The sequence below is a fragment of the Squalius cephalus genome, assembly GCF_949319135.1.
Source record: "Squalius cephalus genome assembly, chromosome: 9".
NCBI lineage: Eukaryota > Metazoa > Chordata > Actinopteri > Cypriniformes > Leuciscidae > Squalius > Squalius cephalus.
In genome coordinates, this window is record NC_137130.1 from 20209192 (window position 1) to 20233527 (window position 24336).

Consider the following 24336-nt stretch of genomic DNA (forward strand, 5'->3'; position numbering starts at 1 on the left):
TGGTTCATTGAGAGGAAGTGTTTGATTTGACATTTACTGTTTTAATCACCAGCAGAGGGCCAACTAAAAAGAGTCTGTTTCAAAAGCTAGTGAACTGCCAATCTAGACAGCATTTTTGGCCATCATAAATGCACACAGCGTTTTTAGCACCAGATGCGATTTAAGTCAATTCACGCGCCCATTATGCACAAAAAGACTTTTAAAACAGAACCTTCGATTGAACGTTTTTCTTATAGATCAAATGTGGATTTACACTAAAGTAGGCTAGCCTAGCCTAAAATAAAAATATATTGATAAAGTGGACATGGGCTTATAACCAATCAGCAATACCAGATATTTTAGTCATGGCTTCAGGTAGCGTGAATAAAACTCAGTAGGCTACAGTGTGTGTGTGTGTGTATGTGTGTGGATCCATCGGGACGCGCCTCCTCTCGACCTCTGATAGGCGCAGCCGAGCGTCTCATCCGCCTTTTAGGAACCTTTGAGTTCACAGAGATTCAGCTCGGACGTGTCATGAGTACAGACAACTGAAAGGACACTATTGATATACATGACTTTCTTCGAATCTTGCCATAGGAGGATAATTCTGCCGTGATAAAAGTTTGACTACGGTCGTTTGAATCATTTTCGGTAAGTAGCCCGCAACCTTTTTATTTGACCTGCTGCGATTGGATTAATGACAGAGCACACCCAAATGACCTGTTTTCATCCCTATAAGAGTGATTTTTACCTTTTTTGGTGTGAAATGCTTTTAATTTACTGTAACTCTCTGATCCAAACCACATTCGAAAGATAGTAAACATTAGTAAATAACAGCCGCAGACTGTTTGACAGCGTTGCGTCAAAACCAGAACGCTTGCATTATAATCAGTAGTAGCCTACTGAAACGCACTCACGAGCTAAACGCTTCCATTGGTTACAGTAAAGAAGATTTTGGCTACACAATGTTAGGAATTTCAACGGGAGAGAAGAATGTAAAAAAAAAAGGGCTAGTTATGGCTACTTATTTATGAATTGTAAGTTACCTTACCATATAGGCTACGACAAAATCATACGTTTTAAAATGTGTAATTTTACTGTGCAAAATGTTTTAGAAGTAAAAATGCATGGCTACTAAAAAGGCAATATGTTTTTATTTTTAAATGCTTTTTATTAGTTAGTTGTAATTAGTTTATTATTTATGGGGGATGAGACATTCCCATGATTCCCTTCACATTTCTTTAGATTTTATTTAAGAAGTTAGTTTCTTCTTATTTATGTAATCATTTATGTACATTATTTTGTAGAGTTTATGTTGCGTTTTAGGTTATTTAGTTCACGTTTTAGGTTTTTTAGTTCACGTTTATTGCATTATTTTAGTGCTGTATGATAGCCTGATGTTTTTGTCTTTGTGTGGGTAACCAACACTGCTATGTATTCATATTACTATTGACTACTGTTGCTGAAGAGGCATTTTTATTAACTGTAAATTATCATGTGGCCTTTTATTATATTATCTTTCTGTGTTATTATCAGTACATTTTACATGCACAAACAGACTAGCTAAATATGTTTGTGTATTTACATTATATAGTTTAGTGAACAAATAAGAAATATAAATTATAGGCTACAGTCAGCAAAATACTATGGCATAATTCTTGTATATCATCACTGTATTTTTTACAGTAAAGCTCTGGCTTTTTATTATTTAAAGTTTTCCAGTTAAATAAATGTTTTTGACATGTAGTTTGCTGAATAATAGTGTAAATATGGTGTTAACCTTAGCCTAAACTAGTAAGGTGTGCAAAAGTAAGACAATGCCTTTTTCAAAGGTTAAACAAATGGCCGTCCTGTCAAACAATTGCAAATTTTTATTAATATCTGACACTATGCAATAAAACATACATATTCATCTCTGTAAATTACATTGTGCATGTCTTAAACACAGTGCTGGCCAAATAAGCGAGTTATCTTTAATTGACATTCTGTCAAATGCTAGTGGCGACCTGTCATGCACTGCCTTCATAAAAGGTCAGGAATTACCCTCCCTGCCCACACTCTTCAGTGTCATGCATTTGTATTATATTATGAACTAATCAGGATTAAAGCACTTTTGCATCCACTAGTGTGAATACATTCACAGCAATGGATCTATTATATTTCATATTAAAATATGCAGCAGGTGCATGGATACAGCAGTGCATGTGCAGTGATTTTCTGAATTTGATATGATCCCTGCCTTGATAGAGCTTTGTGTGCTGCTTTGTGTTTGCCGTGCTTGTAGGAGTGGTTAATTCATGGTGTGTACAGATACATTGGTTCTTCCCATTTGTTTTCTGTAGATCTTAATGTAGCTTTTTATTGGATATGCAATATGTAGGTCACTGTAATCCTTGATATTATTATACAGTATGTAATGTAAAAATGTTTTTTGGCTTAGAGCCACTGACTAATGTTGACTGACTAGGCAAATCACGTCTTCTCATTCCAATGACCTTTTTATGACAATGTAGCCCAGACTGCTGTTTTTCTCTTTATGAGGAAGAAGCTTAATCTCACTCAGCTGTAATGCACCTGCGTTGTGGTGGAGAAGACAAATTACTCCATGCTCATTTCCACAGTCAGTTTTTTTTTTGTTTTTTTTTTCAGTGCAAAAGATTTGTGTGAAACGCATTTTATCTGTAGTCTGTGTAGGGGGTGTGTGAGTGCAGACTCAACACAGGCAGCCAAGGACACGAGAGGAAGGCACAGTGCGAAATATTCTCACTTAGCAGTGAGAGGAAATCCATTGGGTTACTTATGAGCCGAGCTTCCTTTGATATCAGATAGGAGAAAACATTTCCACTGAAGTGGAAAGTGCTTTCTCGGGAAAGCCCTGATGACATCACAGCGACTGAGACCATTTCAGACAATGCAAAGTGAAAGAAAATAGACTCGTACCGTCATTTTCTTCATATATATATATATATATATATATATATATATATATATATATATATATCATCAACAAATGCTAATGTACAGAATATTACTGTAAAGCATTCCCATGATATATATATATCATGGGAATGCTTTACAGTAATATTCTGCACATTAGCATTTGTTGATGCATAGGTAACATGAACTAATAATCAACAATATTTATAGCATTTATTAATCTATAGGTGTAAATGTTTATTTAATCATTTCATTTATTATTGTTATTCATACTACTACTACTATTAATTATTATTATTATTTATATGATATTATTATTATGTATAATTAAATTATTTTTAATGTATAATTTATATCATCTATATCATTGATAGCTAATATTAATATTTAATATTATATCATAATGCATGAAATAATATTAACATTTATAATTTAAATGTTAAATATATGTAGTATGTATGTTGATAACTTAACCAATATTAACATATGATGTAAAAGTATTGTTAATTGTTAACGTTATGACCCTGGTCTAAGGGTCAGGGTAATATTTACACTATTTACAGTAAAGTAAAAAAGGCGGCATACTTGCCAGCTCAGTAGAATAAAACAGTAATGTTTAAGTAATAAAACTGTAAAGATTAAAGATTAAAGAATAAAGAATTAAATTGACTATTGCATAAAGTTAATGTATATAACCTTAAAGTGTTCCCAGTATTGGTTCAAATTCATATAGTACATTTGTAAAGCAAATTTCAGTGTTAAATGAAACTAGTCTCGTCCAGTCCAGGGCAAAGGAAATGCATTGTCTCCTGTAAACATGCATAGGAAGAATGGAATTATACAGTGATGTGTGTCTAAAGCCCGTCTGTAGACTGTCTGATTTTGTGGTGGGGCTGCAGTCTTGGTTGAAGGGACACGGTCAGAACAATGAATTCAAGAAGAAAATGTTTAAGAGATGAAAGGGTCCTCACCAGCGTGAAAAATGCATTTGTCTTAGTTTTGAAAATCGTAGTGCCCACGCACAAGATTTATCGTCCATTAGGCCTCTTGGGTTCACTTTATCTGAGTGGGGGCAGATAGGCTTATATGTTATTTGCTCTACATCTAAACTGAAGAGATTTGCATCATGAGCTGTTTGCGTAAAACAAAGGGGTTAATCTTAGTAAATGTGAGATACAGAATGTAGTTGTAGTAGATTTTGTTCAAACTTGATTTTATTGTCAGCAAAGAGCAAGAATTTTTTTTTTATGATTAATTAAAAGTGCTACCTAATAAAAAATCAAGACTTTACTGAAACATTTACAGCACCATAGTGACTGACCCATCAGAGCAACAAGAGCGCTTATATAGAGTCATTGTTTGCTAAATAGTCATTATACCGAGTCATTGTTTGCAGTTTCGCAAAATACAATATTATTATTATTTTACTTGCCCTTTTCATTTCCATTGTAACCTCACAATAAAAAATATATTAAGTTTTTTTTTTTATTGTTGTTGTTGTTTTGACATACAGTATCTGTATGGTTCAATTTATATATGTTTTAAAAATGCTTTAAAATAAAATATTTAACACATATAATATAATTATATTATAAATAAATGTAATAAAAATTGAGCCCTGCTAATACCTCTGCTTTGTTTGTGTGATGGAGGAATAGCATTTGATGGATTAGCTTCACCTGACAACGGCTTTGAGTTAAAGAAACTTGTGACAGGAAGGCCCGCATATTTACATATCCTCTGACCCCATGAAACAGTTGAACACCTCTATGAGCACATGTTAGAGCTGGGGCAGGTGTTTCTCCAGATGGGCCAGCCAAGAAACCGAAAGGTGTTATTTAAGACCTTCTAATGACAAGGGCATGTAGGCATTTAGAGTTATATGGGTCATTATCTGACGTTATGACGCTGGCTGGAGGAATGTCACGGGAACGTTAGATCTTGTCGCTCTTGTGTGTGTTTTTCTACATGTAATGTTACTGTGTTGTTTCTGGATTTATCTTTTTGTTTATTCTATGGTACTTTTAGAATAGTTCAAAACATGCTATATTATTGGCTTGCATTCAGTCTTGATGTTTTTTTCTTGAAATAACACTGTAATACCCACAATGTAAACTGTCATGGAAAATGCCACCTTTTTGCCATTGCGTGACCATCAGTGGTCTTATAAAGCATCCCGTGTCGTAGTGGGGGAGGGGGTTCAGTGCTCCATGTGCAGATCAGACTCTCCATTACCCAGAGTGCCTTCTCAATGGGGACGGTGAGGCAGAAGACAGAGCGATGGCTTCATCTGACCCCTTTGTTTCCCCTCACCATGTCGAGGAACTTGACAAAGGCTGATGGTCTTTGGATAATGACACTTCTCGTTGGACTGAGCACATAACAAACGCTGTGCATCGGAGCGTATGAGAGGATCCCTCAACGCTGTGCATTACTTATGCTCTTTTTGAATTATTTAGCAAAGTTTGTTTTGCGTTAACTGCATGAGTGACCAGGCAAAGATCACTGTCACTGGGTCAGCGCTAGTCCGCCTGAGGCATCCAGCGCTCTTAATGCGTCTGTTATTTTTGCACGTTACGGCCCATTATTCTATTATTTTCATTTTTTGGCACGTTTGCTTTACAACATGATATGCTATGTATTTTTTTCTATATGTACATGTTCAATATTGAGAGGATTTTTCTCAGATAGGCCTGTGTAAATCTGTATGAATGGTGTTAGGAAGCTTTTGGCAGATTTAGATGCTAATTAGCTGCTCTCGCACCCCATTTGAATGCTTTACTGAACAGATGTATCCGATTTGTCTTACGGGGGCCTTTTTGCACCCTGGAGTGAAACTCCTGCATCCTTTGTCAGTGTATAAAAATGTATATGGAGTATGTTAATATACCCTGAACCAGAGGATTTGAAAGGTTTATTCACCTCGGCCACTGTGTAGTTCAGTATCAATGTAATAATATTTATTATATAATAAAATTAAGCATTTTTTTCAGCATTTCATTCATTGATTATTCTGCAATGACTTTAACAGTATTTCAATTTTCTTTTTTCTTTTTTTTTTTTTAAATGTCTATTCATCAAAAAATCCTGAAAAACTTATTAAGCAGCACAAGTTTTCAACATTGATAATGGTAAGAAATTTTTCATTAGCAGCAAATCAGAATATTAGAATCATTTCTGAAGGATCATGTGACACTGAAGACTGGAGTAATGGCAAAGCTGAATTTTCAGAAGCCATTACAGGAATAAATTAAAGCAGTCATTTAATAAAAATAAATAATTTAATAATAAATAAATTGTAATTATATTTCACAACATAATTGTTTTGCTGTATATATATATATATATATATATATATATATATATATATATATATTTATTTATTTATTTATTTATTTTTATTTTTTTTTATTTTTTTTTTAATCAAATAAATACAGGGTATTTCATAAGGGTCCATGAGGGTTCTTACATAAACATTAAAAAATCTTACCGACCCCAAAACTTTGAAGAAAAATTGGAGTTTTTTTAATTTATGCTTTTAACGTTTATTTTCAGGTTTTAAAGATTTCCGAACAACAACCTATAGATCAAATAAATGTAAGTTCCCATACAAAGACATGATTTTAGATTTAGACAGGAAAGGACATTTTTTTTACTTCCTCACAAAGTAATTGTAGTTCTTTTTCTTAGGGAATCTTACATCCCTGAGGACTGTATATGTTGAATGAGTTTCAACAAACCCTTGTTTGTGATTTTGAAGAAATGTACAGTGTTACAAGTCTCCTCTCTATCCGTTATGCAGAACCTGATTTCACCAACTGCAACATGTTCCTGGATCAACAACTTTGTTCATCCTGGAACAACATTCCAATCAACCAATCAGATTTGAAGAACATGTTTACAATTGAAGTTTAGTCTTACAATCAGGGTTAGGTGCTCCTACATCAGTGTTATTCACCTATTTCCCTCTGATTTTAGGAATAACTTATGGGTAGGGTTAGGTTTAGGGTTAGGGATACGTTAAAGATTACAATTTCAGACTGGAATGTTGTTCCAGGAGGATCAACAAAATAAGTTAACCCAGGAATGCGTCTAACTCTGCGAAATCAGGTGCGTCCGTGATAGTGTTAAAAAGAAAGAAAGAAAAAAGCCATAAAATCCACATGCCTGGACTGCTCTTTTTGCCATTCTGCTTTGAACCCCATATGTATGCAGTCAATCTTGATGTTGTCTAGTGCGGTCCGTGTCTCCCTCCTCAGCATCAGCAGCAGATACAGTACTTCAGAAACCTCCAGAAACCTCCAGAGGCTTTTCATTTCCTTTGAAGTTTTTCATTCTATGAGAATGCTTGAATGGATTCTTCAGGATAATTCACATTGCATATCCTGCTCTTTTAACCTGCTTGCTTTTTGACCGGACAGTTGGATAGTTTTATGAAAGAAAAAAAAATGTGTTGATTTGTATATGCTGTATATTTAATTGAAATTCTTTGATATTACGGAATGACAATCTGAAAGTTGAGGTGAAATAGGTTCCACATTTGGGTGGTCTGTGAGAGACTAAGATTGACGCAAATGTCCTTATTGCTGTTCCTTGTTGTCCCAATTTCATTGCTTTAAATCCCCATACCTAATTGTAGAGGATTTTCAATGGCATGTTTTTGATGAACTGCCGTCTTAAACGTTTCATGTTTACAAAATTAAATTAAGTGGGAATTTATTTTTTCTTTACAGCTGGAGGCTTTCCATAAGTTGGCTGTTTGGTGGATTTTCTTGTTTTTATTGAAATGATGACAAGATATTTTATTCACAACCATATCATTCTAACATTTAGACCTTGAACAGACATAGTGCTCTTATGTTTAGGCAATTTATCCTAATAATGATGTTCTTTGGCATGGTTTGTTGACAGGATCACAAGCTCCTCCAGTGTCAGGTGATCTTCAAATATACCCTCGATGTCTGAACTGCAGATGTTTATATGTAAATATGAACAAAAGCCTCACAGTTCAGAGAGAGTGAGGGGTGTGTTTTCCCCCATCTGATTGAACTCAGTCACACTCTGTCCGTGATCACCGAGTGTAAATGTCTTGTTGGGAGAATGTGAGGTTTTGCCATCTGAGCCCCAAAGACAAAAGAGGGAGCAAATCCTTTCATGAACATTCCTAATTAGCCCTCTTTGCCGTCTTATCCTGTTATGGTTCTGCTGGCCCAAAGTTCAAGGGAATCAAACTTACCCTATGCCCCACCCATTTAGTGTTCTACAGCTGCCACACAGATATTTTATCCCTCCTCGGTTTGACCCACCCCACATGTAAGACATTTTGTATGGTAGGACAGATACAATAGAGCTCAAGTCTTTCCCATATAGTTTGAAGAAGTGGGGTCACCAAACAAGAGGGAGAGAGAGATGCTATTGCAGAGGTCATTATGATCTAGCTTAATCAGTTAAACCCAATTCTACTGGAGTATATGTAATCAGCATAAAATGATCCCTCTAATGTTTTTTTACTGCATGTTTCTGTGTTGTTGGTTGTATGAGCTTTTTAAATCTGAATAAGCATTTTTTTTTAAATAAATAATTATAAAAAATGATGTCAAACTACTTAATTTTTTAGGAGAATTTATATTTATACATTTTTTTGAGGAGAATATATATATATATATATATATATATATTTTTTTTTTTTTCAAGAATTTTATTCAATGAGGCTTTTTTTTTCTCTTGATTGTTACATCAAGACAGTTGTTTTATGACCCTAACATTTTGACCTTATGCTCACCCAAAAAAAAATATTAAAGCAAGCAATCAATCAAAATATCAATATTTTCCCTCCAAATTTATTCATGTAGCATATGGCGCATTGTATCATTAATATTGTTCCAACAGAGCTCTTTTAAGGCAGATAATCTTTTCTGCATTATCTGGGGCATTTGAAGTTTATTTTTCATTGTGTTATTCTGAGCTACATGACTGATTCCTTGGATCTTTGAATGTGTCAAGAGTCTGAAGAGGGGATTAAAAATTATGCAGCTGAATTGGACCACTTCAAATGAATAGTGCCGGATTAGTGTGTGTGTGTGCATGTAGGATTTCAATTAGCTGGTCTGTGATTCTGATCCAATGTGACTCCTTTAGTTTTGACCGGGTGCACTATAGGGCAGAGGTATTGCTCGGTGCCATTTGACTTGTGGCAACAGGCAGGGCTCTGTTGGGATTGCATTGTGCCCTCTCTCAAATGAGCATCTGCATTATTGTCCATTCTTGCTGTATTGAGGCTTTCCACGGAATTTTGCTATACGGTTTTGAAGGTGTTGTGCTATATTTATGTTTAATTCTATTAATGGAATAGAAGAGAATTGTGTGCTATTGTCCTACACTAAGTAATTATAACCTCTTATTTTGTTTTGTGCAGTTTCTAGTATAATGTTTTACTTCTAGACGAAATGCTGACATTCAGGTGTTTGTGACAGACTGGAAAAGAGCCATAACTTGCAGCTTGCCGCTTTCTTGCCACTCTTCTCTTTTAACTTCTCAAACCTGTGCAAAATCTGGTCCAACAAGTTTTGGAAGTCACAGGAGAGGATTTGCATTTCTTTCCCTCCATTAATGGGAGCGACTGCCATTCACAGGCCAATTCACAACCCAGAATATCGTGTTTCTGACCTGAGTTAGTCTTTTTCACCTGGCAGTGGCTCAGGCAGGAACTCCAGGGCCCTTGACCTGCGGGGAGACTCAATCCTCTCCATGCTGTCTCTTTCCTCCACCCTGCTGGGTCTGAGTCAGCCAGTGACCTGCAGGAATGAGATGACATGAGTGTGACTGGATGTATCACGCTGTACAGAGAGGAAGGCAGGCTTTCAGAGCTCCCACAGTCATTCTTACATGGTGGATCACAGGTGCAAAAAAACTCAAATCAGCACTGTTTTGTTTTAAAAGCTGTGTAACACATGCAGTCAAATGACTAATGCTTCTTTCTTTCTTTCTTTCTTTCTTTCTTTCTTTCTTTCTTTTTTTTTGGGGGGGGGGGGGGGTGTTTGTTTCATGTTTTTCAATACAAACTCAAATATTTCTTATGAAATTATTCCAAGACCGAATGATCTAACTATACTATCTACATTAGTATAGATTGTATACACTTTATTATCTACTACTATACATTACTGTGCAAAAGTTTGAGGTCAGTGAGATTTTGTTTAAAATATTTTTTTTTATTCAGCTTGAATGCATTAAAATGATCCAAAATGAGAGTGAGGGTATTTATAATGTTACTAATTATTTTTGTTTCAAATAAATGCTGTTCTTTTGAACTTTCATCAAAGAAAACAAAAAAGTGTATGCATTTCCACAAAAAATATAAGCAGCACAACTGTTTTCAACATTTATGATAATAAGAAATTGATAATTAAACTGTTCCCTGCTGGTGAAATGACCTGCCTGACTTCTTTAGTCTTTGGCCATTTATTAAATTGCTACATGTACTGTGCTAAACTAACGGACTTGTCACAGCACTTGCATATTGTGGCCCTGTTGTTGGTTTGATTTCTTCCATTGTTTTCCTCATTTGGATAAAAGCGCCTGCTAAATTATTAAATGTAAATGAAGTATAACAGAGAACATTTTTTGTAGTAGTAAATTAATGTAGTACATAAGTGTACAGATGTGATGTGTTAATAGCATAATGCACATGGATATTGTATAGACAGAAATTGAAGGCACAGTATATGCGCAATGTTATTGAAAGAGCATAAAGATGTTTAAATGTACCAGTGGTTTTATGTGGACACATAGTCATCCCTCCTTAACTTGCCTCAAACACTTTTGCATTACAAGGCTCAGAGACTGCATAAAAGCAGTACAGAACTACAATCAAGCGAGTGCAAAAGGTTGTTTTGCTTCTGAGCCAGGTTCATGTTGTGCTAAAGTGTTTACTCTCCAGCTATGCTTTATTGCATCCTGATCCTCTTCAACACTCTCCAAACAACAGAATAGTCTGCTTAAACAAACCGACAACCGCAGTTTCCATTTTCCAGAGCGACTCGCAGGCGTTTAGGCTTTGATGACAGGTATTGCTCCTGGCAGGCACCTGGCACAGCTTTAGAGGAGATTGGGCACCGAAGTTCAACCTGAGGCACTTCCTGATTGGTCTGGAAGGTTTCCTTTGAATGTCACAGTAATTATTATGTGCCTTGTTTGGAAAGTATTTAAATGAAAAATTTCCCTTGTTTGACTGGCATGAGTTACAGTTGTCATTATTATGATTAGAATGTCAACACTTAAAGTGCAATTATTAATATAATTATAAAGAAAAGGTCTGCTGGCATTAGTGCCACATAAATGGTTTAAGCAAGTGCATGATTTTTTCAATATTTATTTTATGCTCACCAAGGCTGCATTGTTTTGAACAAAAAAAAAAAAAAAAAAAAACAGTAAAAACAGTTACACTGTGAAATATTATCACAGTTTAAAATAACTATTTTCTATTGTAATATATTTTAAAATGTAATTTATTCCTGTGATGACAGCTGAATTTTCAGCATCATTTCTCCATTGTTCAGTGTCACATGATCCTTCAGAAATCATTCTAACATGCTGATTTGCTGCTCAAGAAACATATTATTACATCAATCTTGAAAACAGTTTTGCTGCTTAATATTTTGGTTGAAATCATGATTCGTTTTTCTTTGTTTTCTTTCAGGATGCTTTGATAAATAGAAAGTTCACAAGAACAGCATTTACTTGAATTACACCAAACATTAAACGGTATGTGTATTAGCATATAGACGTTGTTATGTCTCTGTATTTCACTATTTTTGAAGATCTCTTATCACCCATGTTCTCAGAGTTGTGGCCTGGACAGCTGGTGTTTGATGGTCCAGGACATTAGACTCTCCAATGACAGATAAAGCTGAATAAGATGCCTCGGTGTGAGGACACCTGTGTTGAAACTGAATCTTATCAGTAGGATGTATTTTTGTTACTCAAGACTTTGCTTAACTCATTCCCTCTTCATGTCACAGTCTCATACAAAGGGTGATTTTATCTAAGCTGAGCTTTTATCTGAACTCATTTCACTGCAAGTAATCTAGTTTAAGAATTAGGCGTAATCACACTATTTGACTGTGAGTTGGCCACAATATACTTGACGATATACTTTCTACTGAAGATAGAAAATCATACAAAACGACGTGAGGGCAAATAAATGATGACAGAATTTCCATTTTTGGGTGAACTATCCCTTTAATGTTTTCTCTTGTAGAAACTATGATGGCAGAAATATACGTCATTAACTAAATAACTTAATTCATCATAACACCTGGCTCTTTCATTGTAGAACTCTCCGGTTTTCTCTGTATCTGTTCAGCATCCACATGAAACACATGTACTGTACATGGGTAAATTCTTACTAATATAATGCTGAAAGCCCAAGGGGAAAATCGAATTCATTACCTCCAGACTTAACGTATTATAGAGGTCAGCGCATTTATCAAAGGTGTGTCAAAACATACTTAAATTGTTTGTTGACATTCCCAGTCGAGCAACAGCTTGTGGGACCAATCAGCTAAAAAGGAAAACTGATATGTACTTCTGTGCTCCTTTTCAATGGCACCTTAGACCTTCAGTGGAGAAAAGGATTGCTTTGAGGAAACCTGATGCTCTGTAACACGGCTGTGCTGTGCCACTCTACATTGTCTGAGAGGTCAGGAGCTACACAGCAACAGGAGCTCAGGGTCGCCCGGTGTCGGGCTATTTAATCATTTTTCAGAGAGTAGCATGGCTAAACACATTAACAGGAGGAATAGAAATCTATTTTACATCCTCAGACGGGAAAGCCATTATAATCCTATTGGACATGTATAACTTTAAGGGCTCTTATTGTCTTTGAATTGATAAAAAGATTGAAATATTTTCATTTTGTTTTTCAGTTCTGTAATTGGTTCTCACGCATCTGTTTTCACAGAGATGTGCTGGGATTATTGCTCATGTTTAAATGGGAACTATTTGCTGAGATCTAATAAGATCTAATCTTTTTTAATAAACCACAGAAAGAACAAAAAGGTGGTGGTACTATGAAGATGTGATTTTTTTCCTTCCAGGTTAAGATTGGTATGAGATTGGTACTTACCATCTCAAAATTTTAACTAGATGCTTGTTGCCATCATTAAATAATAAAAGTATTACAAAAATGAGCTGTTTTGATCTAATATGCTATAAATAAAGCAAATATCTTATAAAGGAAGCACTCTGATTGTCTGTCATACCTGATGACTGAAATATACTCAAACTCATAAAATTTAAAGGGGAAATGCAGCAAAAATGGTATACATTTCAACCAGTCTTTTTGTAAAAGGTTGCTTGGTTATATGTATTAGCTCTCTCTGCTCTCTCTTATTATGAGTCAGCTTTTTGCAGAGGGGAATTCAATTTGAGAGTTGTAAACAAAGTAAGAGCAATTGATTCACCAAAATGAATGGATTGATTTCTGGCTGGCCCTCCATCTGACTCGCTGAAGAAAGAACACAAAGCGGTTTAGTCAAGCACTTCTGAAAAATGTGTAATCTGCCCCAGCTTTCGTTTCAGTAATGTAAACCGCAGAGCTCTGTGTTTAAGCCATGTGCTTTTCTCCAGGCTTATTTTAGTCTTTCAGGGGGATTTTTTGTATATCGCACCAAAAAAAAGCACAGATCCTTCTCGTTTTTCAACCTTTGTTATGCTTTTTAATTGGGTTTAGTACTTATAAAGCACATATTGATGCCTTATTCTGCATGAACATATTCTACAGCCCTTAACAACTTACTAACTATTAATAAGCCGTAATTAGGAGTTTGAGGCAAAAGTCGTAGTTAAAGTTAAAGGGCTACTAATTTAATTTAATAGTTCATAGAATTTGACCCTAATATAAAGTATGACCAGAAAAAAACATAAATTTTTAGGTCAATGGCCATTATGTTGTTAATAGAATATTATCGACAACAAAAAAAGCCACATGAAGCACATTTTGTTCTATTAAATTTGATCCTGTTTCGTGGACTGTAAATATATAAGTATCCATTTTATGGTGTTCATCAAAGATGTTGCATTGTGAGCATGGCATTCAGTAATTGAAAACAATAGATGAGTGTTTGTTCGGCTGCCAACAACCAAAGCAAACAGCTAAGAGGGCCACTATCGCTGAGGGTCAGGACATTGGCAGACTGCTGACATTGTCAGTGATATAATGAAGCACTTGCTGGAATAACAAGCATGCCTCTTTGTGTCCGGTGTTTTGGAGTGGGATAACACTGCTTTGAACTCCTTTAATCCTATAGAGTTCCCTTCTTTCTTCAGATGTTTCTTTAATCCCTTGTTAAACTTCATTTATTTGGTGCCTAATATTTAAGTTGTTTTGTGTGACCATGGCTGTGTTGTTTAACAGGTGCCGTGTTGGATCTGGGTACCTGCTCATGTGAGTTTTCCTCCAGCTATGGAACCCTGGCCTATCATGGCCTGGGGCTTAATGCTGACCGCCATCACCGGCTGGATCAAAGCGGTTCAATCTAGGGAATTCACAGAAAAAGACATTGTTTTTCTCCATCCCTCAAGTAAGTATTTCTTCTTTCGCCTTCTTTCCTCTTAGATCCTGCCAAAGCTTTGAAAATGAAACTGATATAATCCTTGAGTTCCTGGGTCATCTCATCTGGAAGAACAAAAGGGTCAGACATCAGTTGTCAATCCTGGCTTCTATAGATCTTTTAAGGGCTGGTATGGAGCTGTTAGAGCTTCAGGCTCTGAATGCAAATTCATTCCAAATATGGGGTTCTAGATTTTATATTGTGACCTAATTGGCCTTCCAGGCTGTATCAGTGGTTGAGCAGCGGGCCAGTGACGCGTAGCTAAACTCAGCATCACCAGCTGTGTTAAGACCCCCCACCCTAAAACTCATAGATTGCCCACTAGGCCTGCTGATGTGAAATCAATCGTTCAGAGCATGTGGCAATGGCCGTGGCGCTATAGGTCAGTGTAGCCTTTTCTGCCTGAGACCTTTTCTCCTTTAACCCCTGTTTGATTTGCATCTTGAAATTCTTTATGGGGAAATGGCTTTTACATTTGTCAAATATATTGGTAACATTTTCGGACAACATTCTTTATGTCATCAACAAACAAAATTACATTATACAATTTTTAACAATATTGTTTGTTAATATACATTCAAACAAATACTTACACTATAGTTTGGGGTCGGTAAGATTTGTTTAATGTTTTTGAAAGAAGTCTCTTATGCTCACCAAGGCAGCATTTATTTGATCAAAAATACAGTAATATTATGAAATATTAGTGCATTTGTGACCCTGGATCACAAAACCAGTCACAAGTCGCACGGGTATATTTGTGGCAATAGCCAACAATACATTGTATGGGTCAAAATTATAGATTTTTCTTTTATGCCAAAAAATCATAGGATATTAAGTATAGATCATGTTCCATGAAGATATTTTGTTAATTTCCCACTGTAAATATATAAAACATTTATTTTTGTGAGTGAATGCAGCACAGTTGGAAACATAAATGGACAACTTTAAAGGCGATTTTCTCAATGTTTCGATTTTTTCGCACCCTCAGATTCCAGATTTTCAATAGTCATATCTCTGCCAAATATTGTTCTATCCTAACAAACTTTCATATGATGTATAAATCTCAATGTCAAAATTGTGACCCATGTGACTGGTTTTGTGGTCCAGGGTCACATTTCTATTTAATTTTTTTTAAGTGTAATGTATTCAGCCATTACTAAGTCTTCAGTGTCACATGATCCTTTAGGAATTATTCTAATATGCTGTTTTGTTGCTCAAGAAACAATTATTATTATTATCAATGTTCAAAACAATTGTGCTGCTTAATATTTTTGTGGAAATCGGGATTCATTTTTTTCAAGATTCTTTGATGAATACAAAGTTCAATAGAACAGCATTTATTTGAAATATAAATCTTTTGTAACATTATAAATGTCTTTAAACTCACTTTTTTTTTCAATTTAATATCCTTGCTGAATAAAAATATTAATTTCTTTTAAAAATCTTTACGTATATTAAAACGTATATAAAAATAGAAGTTGTATATACAGCTTATATATATATATATACATAAATATATTTTTATTAGAATGTCCTTTAGTGAAAGCAATTCCAAAGATTTTCCATTCAGAAATGGAACCAGAATCGTTAAATTCCTCATGGTGCCCATTCCTATTTCTTCATATTTGAATGTACTGATATTCAATGCATTACATGTTGTTCCATGACTTACCATAAAAGTTTTGATTACTTGTAACCAATACTATCCATGTTTTTGATATGTAAATATCGTAGTGAGTTGGTAACATGTGGCAAGTACAATTATCCATAATGAAAGAGAGTAGATGTTGGTCTCAGTTCTGTTGAGAGAATTAATCTGTGAAATCCCAAACTCTTTCATCACAGTGAGCAGGACCTCCCAAAATCCCTTTAGCTGTGTGGTGGCTCTCCGGTGTACAGCTGGAGATATCCGTATCTGCTCAATGGCCCAGCAGGGATTGAGTGTGTGTGTGTGTGTGTGAGCTTAAAACAAATCAGTTCTTATGAGATCTCAAAATAGTTTGTGCACCACCACCGTATGTGTGACCTTCTGATATCCGGCTGTTGCACATTGATGTAGAGGATTTACTGTGATGATGGAGCTGATTTTGTTTCATCACTCCAGATGGCAAGTGTGGATTCAGAAAACAAAACACACTCCACGCATTTAGCATACTTAGCACTACTTCACAATGAGTGTGTTTACATGTACAACAAATTGTTGGTGGCTATCAAAAATCAGCTCATTATAAAAACTCAAAGCATGTTTACATTGGATTATATTATTACAATAATATTATTTTGTCTTCTCCTTTTTTGACATCAAATATGAAACGGATATCCACACAAGACATGCACATTCAATTGGAAAGGAAGGAAAGGAAGAAAATGTATAATGTTGACAGACACACAAGGGTCGTAAATGTGCCTCAGACTTCATATTTTGCTGTTGTATTAACTCAAATGTTTCTCTCATCTCTTTAAGTCTGTGCTATAAATATATAAGAGATGTTACAGTCAGTTGTAATGTATTAATTAGTGACCACTTTCTCATAAGGAGGCTCACAGGAATCTGGTGGGGTTAACAGTAAAATCTGCAGGTCATAAATGAACTTCTAACTAAGTTCTGTTTGAGCTATTTCGAGACCTCAGACGTAATAACACATTGGGTTGTTTGGATGAATGAATGGCCTGTTTAAAATGGTCACTTGATCAGATTCTTGAAGCATTTGCTGGATGAGCTCAACAAGGTTTTTCCTCTATAAACCTTTAAAACAAAAACGAGGCTGATGTTTATGTTCTGTGTGAGCCGCGTAATCTGATTGTGGAGCTTCAGGAAGAGAAAAAGCACTGTTTTCCCAAGGACTTTTTTCATCTAAGGATTAACAGCAAAGAGCACTTGAAAAGATTGTGTCTCAGTCTTTCACAAGTGGTTCTATTGATTAGGAAATTGATACAGGTAGCCTACATAATTACATGCAATTTATTTAAAAATGAAATGAGTGACTGGCATGATATATCTATTCTGTAAACACTGTATGTAAATCATAAAGTCAGATAAAAAAATGTAACTTGGTCAATAGGAGAAACCATTTTTATTTTTATTTTTACTGTTTTGCTTTTTTTTTGGAGAAAAAGAAAATCGATTACCATTCAGAACACGGTGGCATGATGACAACACCATAATTTATTTCTATTTGACCACATTTAACATGCTCCGAATATAACTGTGCAAATTAAGTTTGATGCAGATGAAAAAGAGAGAAAAGTTTTTTGTTTTTTTTACATTGTTGTTCTCCTTATATAATTGTTCTATTGAAATTTCTATTCATCAAAGAATCCTGAAAAATATATATATCATGGTTTCCTCAAAAATATTAGGCAGCACTACTGTTTTCCACATGGATAATAATAAGGAATTTTTCTTGTGCACCAAATCAGCATATTAGAATGATTTCTGAAGGATCAAATTCAGCTTTTCCATCACAAAAACAAATTACATTTTGAAATATGTTAAAATAGAAAACAACTATTTTAAATTGTAATAATATTTCACAATATTACTGTTTTTACTGTCTTATTTAAAATTATTTTAAAAGTATTAAAAAGTATTTAAAAACATAAAATATTTCCTGACCCCAAACTTTTGAACGGTAGTATAAATATAAGATTATATTGGCAGATAAGCTGTTATATGTATATACAATATCATACAATATAATATTTATATCCAATGATTCCCGTCCTTTTGTTCAACATAATAATAATCAGCTAATCAGTTTCACCAACAGATTTGCAATCACTAAATGATGATCTAAATCATTCCATTTACATTGATTATTATTCTTTTGTCCTTTGTTTTCCCAGCAACTCCATATCCAGGAGGATTTAAATGTTTTACCTGTGAAGATGCGCCTGACAACTATGAATGCAATCGCTGGGCTCCAGATCTCTACTGTCCACGAGGTGCCAACATCTCCATAACCTCTCTCTCTTATTACAGAGCAGTTTGAAGCAGGGTGCCTATTAAAACTAAAGTACAGTATTTATGTCGAAACAAGGCGCAATTTATAATTAATCCAATTTATATACAAAGGAGGCATGTTTGAGCTGAAAATAATGACAATGACCTCATTTAAATGGTGACAGCGCAGTGCTATTTAATTGCGCTTTGCTAAAAAAACCGAATTTGGTGTTCCCGGTTAAAATCAATGAGGCCTAACGGCCTACGATCAATCAGTTCATAAAATAAATACAAAACCTTTGCTAATTGAAAGGAAACAAGATTAAAATCCAATACTTGTCCCATAACAAGCAATTTTTTGAGGGTTGGTCATTTTTGACTGGGAACACAAGTGTAACCAGGTGGAAAATAACCCCAAAAAAGAACAAAAGTGAGCAAAGTCAGTAAGTTGCAGTCTAATGCGGTAACAATAACTAACATTTTTGGGGGAAAAGAAAATCCTCTCGTGGTCAAAATGCAATACAACACGAGGGTTAAGTGCATGAAGTGAATAAGATGCAGGTTCAGTATTTTTCAGGCCCTGCTTTGCCTATGAGTTGTTTAAGATATATATTCAGTACATGCTTTTGCCATGAATAGCCTCCCATATAAGGAGGCTGGTGCTGTGTTGGGTCTGATTTACAGCACTGTGTTAATGACTCAAGAGCTGTAACCCCTTACAGACACTCATTCCTTCAGTAAGCACATGCTGCTACAGATCATCTGCAGTTTTGCAGGGAATGTATACATTTCTTGGAACGCTCAGATATGGTTGTGTTGTGTGTTTCCATGTAGTTCTTGTGCAATATTTTGTTGCTCATATTTCATGGGCACTTATTAAAGATCGGCCGAGGGCGAGTACTGCAATATCCGTAGGAAAATCCCTGGAGGAATATTTCCTTTCTACTGGAATCTGACTGCATTAGTCTTATGTGATGTATACAGTGTGCCCTTGAGAAAACTAAGTGAAGTTTCTTTGTAACTTTTAGAGAGCAGATATTGCTACACACGCCATAAGATGAACTGGGATGGAAAGACAGTGTTGGTGCAAAAGCGTTGCGTGGCGCTGGAAGACTGTCTTGAAACGGGGTGCTCGGACATGGACCATGAAGGAAACAGGGTGAGAGCAACTAAATACAACTGTCCAGTTTGTGTCATGCTCGTCCTACTGAAATCCATCTCATCTCACTTTACACAGTCCACTTGAAGTGATCTTAAACATGTTGAGTGGACGATAAACATTTCTGCTGCTTATAGGATATGGCTCAGTCAGCAACACTAAACTCTGCTCTTTAGTTAATCCATTTATCCTTTCAAGTGATTTCACTGCAGATGAGATAAAGTTGTGAGTTATGCTGCCGTCTCTCAGTAATCCTTCTCTGAGTAATCCTTGCTGAAAGGTGCGCCTGGTCACTCCCTGAACTCTTTGCAACTTACCTTTTACCTCCAGCACAGGACAGGAGTTATGCAGAGGGCAGGGGGCAGATGTGAGAAGGCCAGATTGAGAGATAAATGCGGTGTAAAGATGCCACAGCAACACTAAAAGAGAAAATTTAGAAGTTGAAGGTTCATTCTAAGGTTAAAAAAAAACCAGTTCAGACAAACACAAATACATTCTGGCCTAATCCCAAGCTATGTAACTTTGGCACTTAATTAAGCCCTAAACAATTTAAAGTTGCCATGAAACGGAAGTTAAGATAATCTTTTCTTCCCTGTGGTGACGTATATCCGAATGAAACAGTTAACTCAAACAAGTAATTATGTATGGCAGGACTTGATTTTGTCTATAGGGAATTGAGTTGGATGGTTGTTGTTTGAACAGATAAGTGATTTATAATAAATAAAGCAATATTTCATAAAAAATAATAATTTTAGTTTTTTATTTTATGTTGACTTTAACACAAACTTTCTGTTCTGTGCTGTTCATTGTAAGCCTTGTATACATTTTTTTTTTTTTTTTTATGTGACTCATGCTTGCAAAATGAGGCTGATTATGATCTACAGGCAAAACAAGTGAAAAAATCACAATCGTGGTACCAATTGTGGTATCATGGAAAAAAAAGTTGAATATATATTTTTTTTCCTATAGATATGGGTTTTGACTTGGTGCCAAATTTGCTTGTATTACCAGGGATTTTAAGGTATGGTTGCTTGCTAGGTGATTTTGTTTTGGAAATTTCCGTAAAATTCAACTTTATTTTTCTCAAAATTGACTTTGCTCATTCTACTTCAAATCATCAAATCATTATTTTGAAGGCTTTTTAATAGAAAATGTAAATTCATTTTTGAAAATGTGCTCATTGCGACTCATTTTGCCAGCACAGGTCACAAATTAAATTTAAAGTTTGATTAAAGTTGTCCAATTGACTCGTATTGATAGAATGGTCAGCATTCAGAATGTAGCCAAAAGCAGTTACATCATCATAATATGTGCTGGGCTTCTTTCTTATGTCTATTTGCATATTGAACTGTGATTGGTGCTGTTATCCTTGCATATAATTTAATCTTCTACAACTGTTTTTAGGGCAGCTTCCAACTGCTCTTTTTTTAAGATTCTAAGTTAATGTCAGTTTTAAAACAGTGGGACCGATCAGTAGAAGCCGGGGGGCAGGATAAGCATCACAAGTGTGTGTTTATAGTAGCATCTGTGTATCATTTATCAACTAAATTTCAAAGGAAATGCTTATTATACTGTCTGGCACAAGACATGAGGAAGAAACAATATATATCGTGGCCACAAATTAAGAATTTGTTTCCACAAGATATTGAACTTGTTTTAGTTCAAATTTGTGGCTACATTGTATTAATTTGTCACCTTGACTTAATTCACTAATTTTACAGTAAATTTTACAATTTCTTTTACAATTTTAATTTTACAATTAAATTTTTTTTAAGTTGTGGGAACGTATTCTTAATTTGTGGCCACAATATCTTGATTTTTTTCCACACGTCATGCTCAGTAGCTTTATAGCCATGGTGATTGCTTTATTCCTTTTGTTTTTTTATATCAAAAACAGTAGCTTATGAATATGCAGTTCAGCATTTTCTGTGTTTGTTTATTTTTGTTATTTTGTAGAAGCATGTCTCATAAAAGCGTGCCTTGAAAACCTTTCATACTGCGCTGTGCTTTTTGACTATTCATCAGAGCTGTCTTGCATTTCAAGTGTAAATCACTCTTTTTTTTTCTTTAACTGTTTATTGTTTGGTTTTCTCTATGCAGGAGTGTACAGCCTGTTGCGAGGGGAACATCTGTAACATGTCTCTCCCACGAAACGAGACTGATGCCATCTTTGCAACCACTTCTCCCATTAACGAGAGCATGCAACCAGCACAGAGTCCCACGCTGCTGCTTTCTGTCTGTATCGTCGGCCTGATGCTCCACAGTATTAACTGAGAGTAGGATGAACCTTTAGGGCAATAACTAATAACCAGTCAGCTGTGGGCTTTACCTTCTTCAAAATGAAGTGTTAGTTGTTGAACTTCTTCTTTCCTATGAATACATTTTTATGAATCCTATACTAATATTATCTATAAAAAAAATAAAAAAAAGTTTTTCATGATGTACAGTACTGGTCAAAAGATTGGAAACATTACTATTTTTAATATCATCAAGCCTGCTTTTATTTGATCAAAAATACAGAAAAAAACTGTAATACTGTGAAATAATATTACAATTTAAAAATATTAAGCTGCACAACTGTTTCAGCATTACTAATAAATGATCATATGACACTGAAGATTGGAGTAATGGCTGATGAAAATTCAGCTTTACATCACAGAAATAAGTTACATTTTAAAGTATATTAAAATACAAAACCATTATTTTAAATTATAATAATATTTCACAATATTACAGTTTTTTCTGTATTTTTGATCAAATAAATGCAGTCTTGGTGAGCATAAGAGACATCTTTCAAAAACATTAAAAAAAGTAATGTTTCCAAACTTTTGACCGGTACTGTACATGCAAGGATATTTATAGCAAAACTGACACAAACCTGCACATTTTTTGTCTTGAATTAATAAGTTGTGTTTTATACATTTGTATAGATATATTTATTTTTTTATCCATTTTTGTAGGATGTTGAACTGTGTGCTGTTTGTTGGCTGTAGGTATGAGCATAACTTTAGGGGTCAAGGGGTCATGAATTTTCCACCCACCCCTCTTTCATAATTTTGTCATCACGGAAAAGGGCTTGAAACCTGTAGAAAAAAAGTTCAACATGTCATCCAGCAACTTTGTCAATCCTATAAAAAGAACATTTTGTTTTTGTTTTGCACTGTGTATTTGTGTCATACAACATGTATTCGTAAGCACTTGTGTACAGATTGTCATGTGAAAGTGTTGTGACTAGCATTGGACGTCTATATAGCCTACAGTGAAAGGCTTTATTATTATTATATACATATATGTTCCTATACATTCATCGGTCCATTGTTGTGTACTTTAATATTTCCTAATCATGATTCCTGGCTGACTGTGCGATCAGCTAAAAATGTTGAGTCTGCGGCGACAGTGTTATTTGTTCAGGCTTTATGATTTGTTTAGGCGATCTGCCTGCCTGTAAATGAAGCTATTTCCTGTTTCTTCTCTGTCTTTTGTCAAGTTATGAAAAGTATTGTAACATTCACTAAATTCAATTTGTTCACTTCAGTACTAAAGGGCATGGTGATCACAGAAGGGCTCAAACCATTTACTCAGGTAATTATGGAGCAGTTAGTGCCAGTTTAGTAATGCACAAAACACCTTTAACCTGAGTGGACCCAGCTTAAACTATCTGAAGGTCATGTGCTTTAAACATGTCTCTGAATGTGCTGATATAAATCAGCTCAGATTTATAACATTGTGTATAAAAAGGTCTTTCATCAGTTTCTACTCTCATCTTAACTATAATACAAAAATACAGATTTGTAATAGGGTTGCATGAACTTTTTATACTTACAAAAATTGTGAATGCTGCATGCCATCGTGTGCCAAGGCTTAAATGTAGATATTTTTTTCTACACTGGTTTGTAATATCACTGTATATTCTTGTGTACATAATTTTAGATATGTTTTTAAATCACGCCTTTGGAGTACATTTGTAACACTTCTGTGGTATCTTGTGTTGTAATGTATTAAATTCAGAACGTTTACTGATGTTTTGTTTACTGTTAATACAGATAATATTCTAAAAATTAAGTTTGCTTCTGCTAAATTACAGACAGCATAATTCAACATGAAAATCAAATGAGTTTGTGAATGTTCTCTTCAAATGAGGCTTACTGGCTGTTCATTTTCCACTCAACCCTTACTGTTGATTTTCCACTCTTTCTACTTTCTAAATCTGGCACATTTTTCCCCCTGTCTAATTTCATGCCTATGGTCAACAATTTTACATTTATAACTGCTAACAGTGCTACACTATATCAGGATGATGCAGGTGTACGAACTGCAAACACCAAAAAAACAAATCCAAAATCCTTAAAAATAGGACCAAAAAAATCCTTAAAAACACATTTACTTAAAGAAAATCAGTTTTTTAATGTTGTTAATATGTCTATGTGGTGTTTTTAATATGTTTTAAGACAAGCCATGTGCAAAGTCATAAATCAACACCATTGCTGAATATTTTCTCCTTAAAACGCCACTGAACCAAAGACAATCAAAAACGCGGTTTGAAATCGCTGGTGTTTCTTACGTCACAAACTTGTAAACGATCGGGTCAACATGCTGGAGATGCCAAATGAGAACAATGGTTTGTGTATCATTAGCAGCAAATTATTAGCTGTTTGATAACATAGTCAAGCAAAAGGCTAATCATATTAATTACCGTTATGTGTCCG

General features: G+C 34.9%; 1 protein-coding gene across 1 annotated transcript; it reads left to right on the plus strand.

Moving 5' to 3' along the window:
- Nucleotides 1-477: 477 nt before the first annotated feature.
- On the plus strand, nucleotides 478-23775 carry lypd6 (LY6/PLAUR domain containing 6). The gene is made up of 5 exons (XM_079881154.1): nucleotides 478-630; nucleotides 14333-14498; nucleotides 18375-18473; nucleotides 19500-19630; nucleotides 21731-23775. Exons 2-5 carry the CDS (start codon nucleotides 14381-14383, stop codon nucleotides 21902-21904), a joined length of 522 nt encoding a protein of 173 aa, XP_079737280.1. The 5' UTR covers nucleotides 478-630; nucleotides 14333-14380; the 3' UTR covers nucleotides 21905-23775.
- The last annotated feature ends 561 nt before the right edge of the window (nucleotides 23776-24336 follow it).

Excerpts from the sequence above, each read along its gene's own strand:
- lypd6 (XM_079881154.1), top strand. The coding sequence starts at position 14,381 with ATGGAACCCTGGCCTATCATGGCCTGGGGCTTAATGCTGACCGCCATC. Across the intron at positions 18,474-19,499 it reads AGATCTCTACTGTCCACGAG|AGAGCAGATATTGCTACACA; the intron begins GTGCCAACATCT and ends TGTAACTTTTAG. Across the intron at positions 19,631-21,730 it reads TGGACCATGAAGGAAACAGG|GAGTGTACAGCCTGTTGCGA; the intron begins GTGAGAGCAACT and ends TTCTCTATGCAG.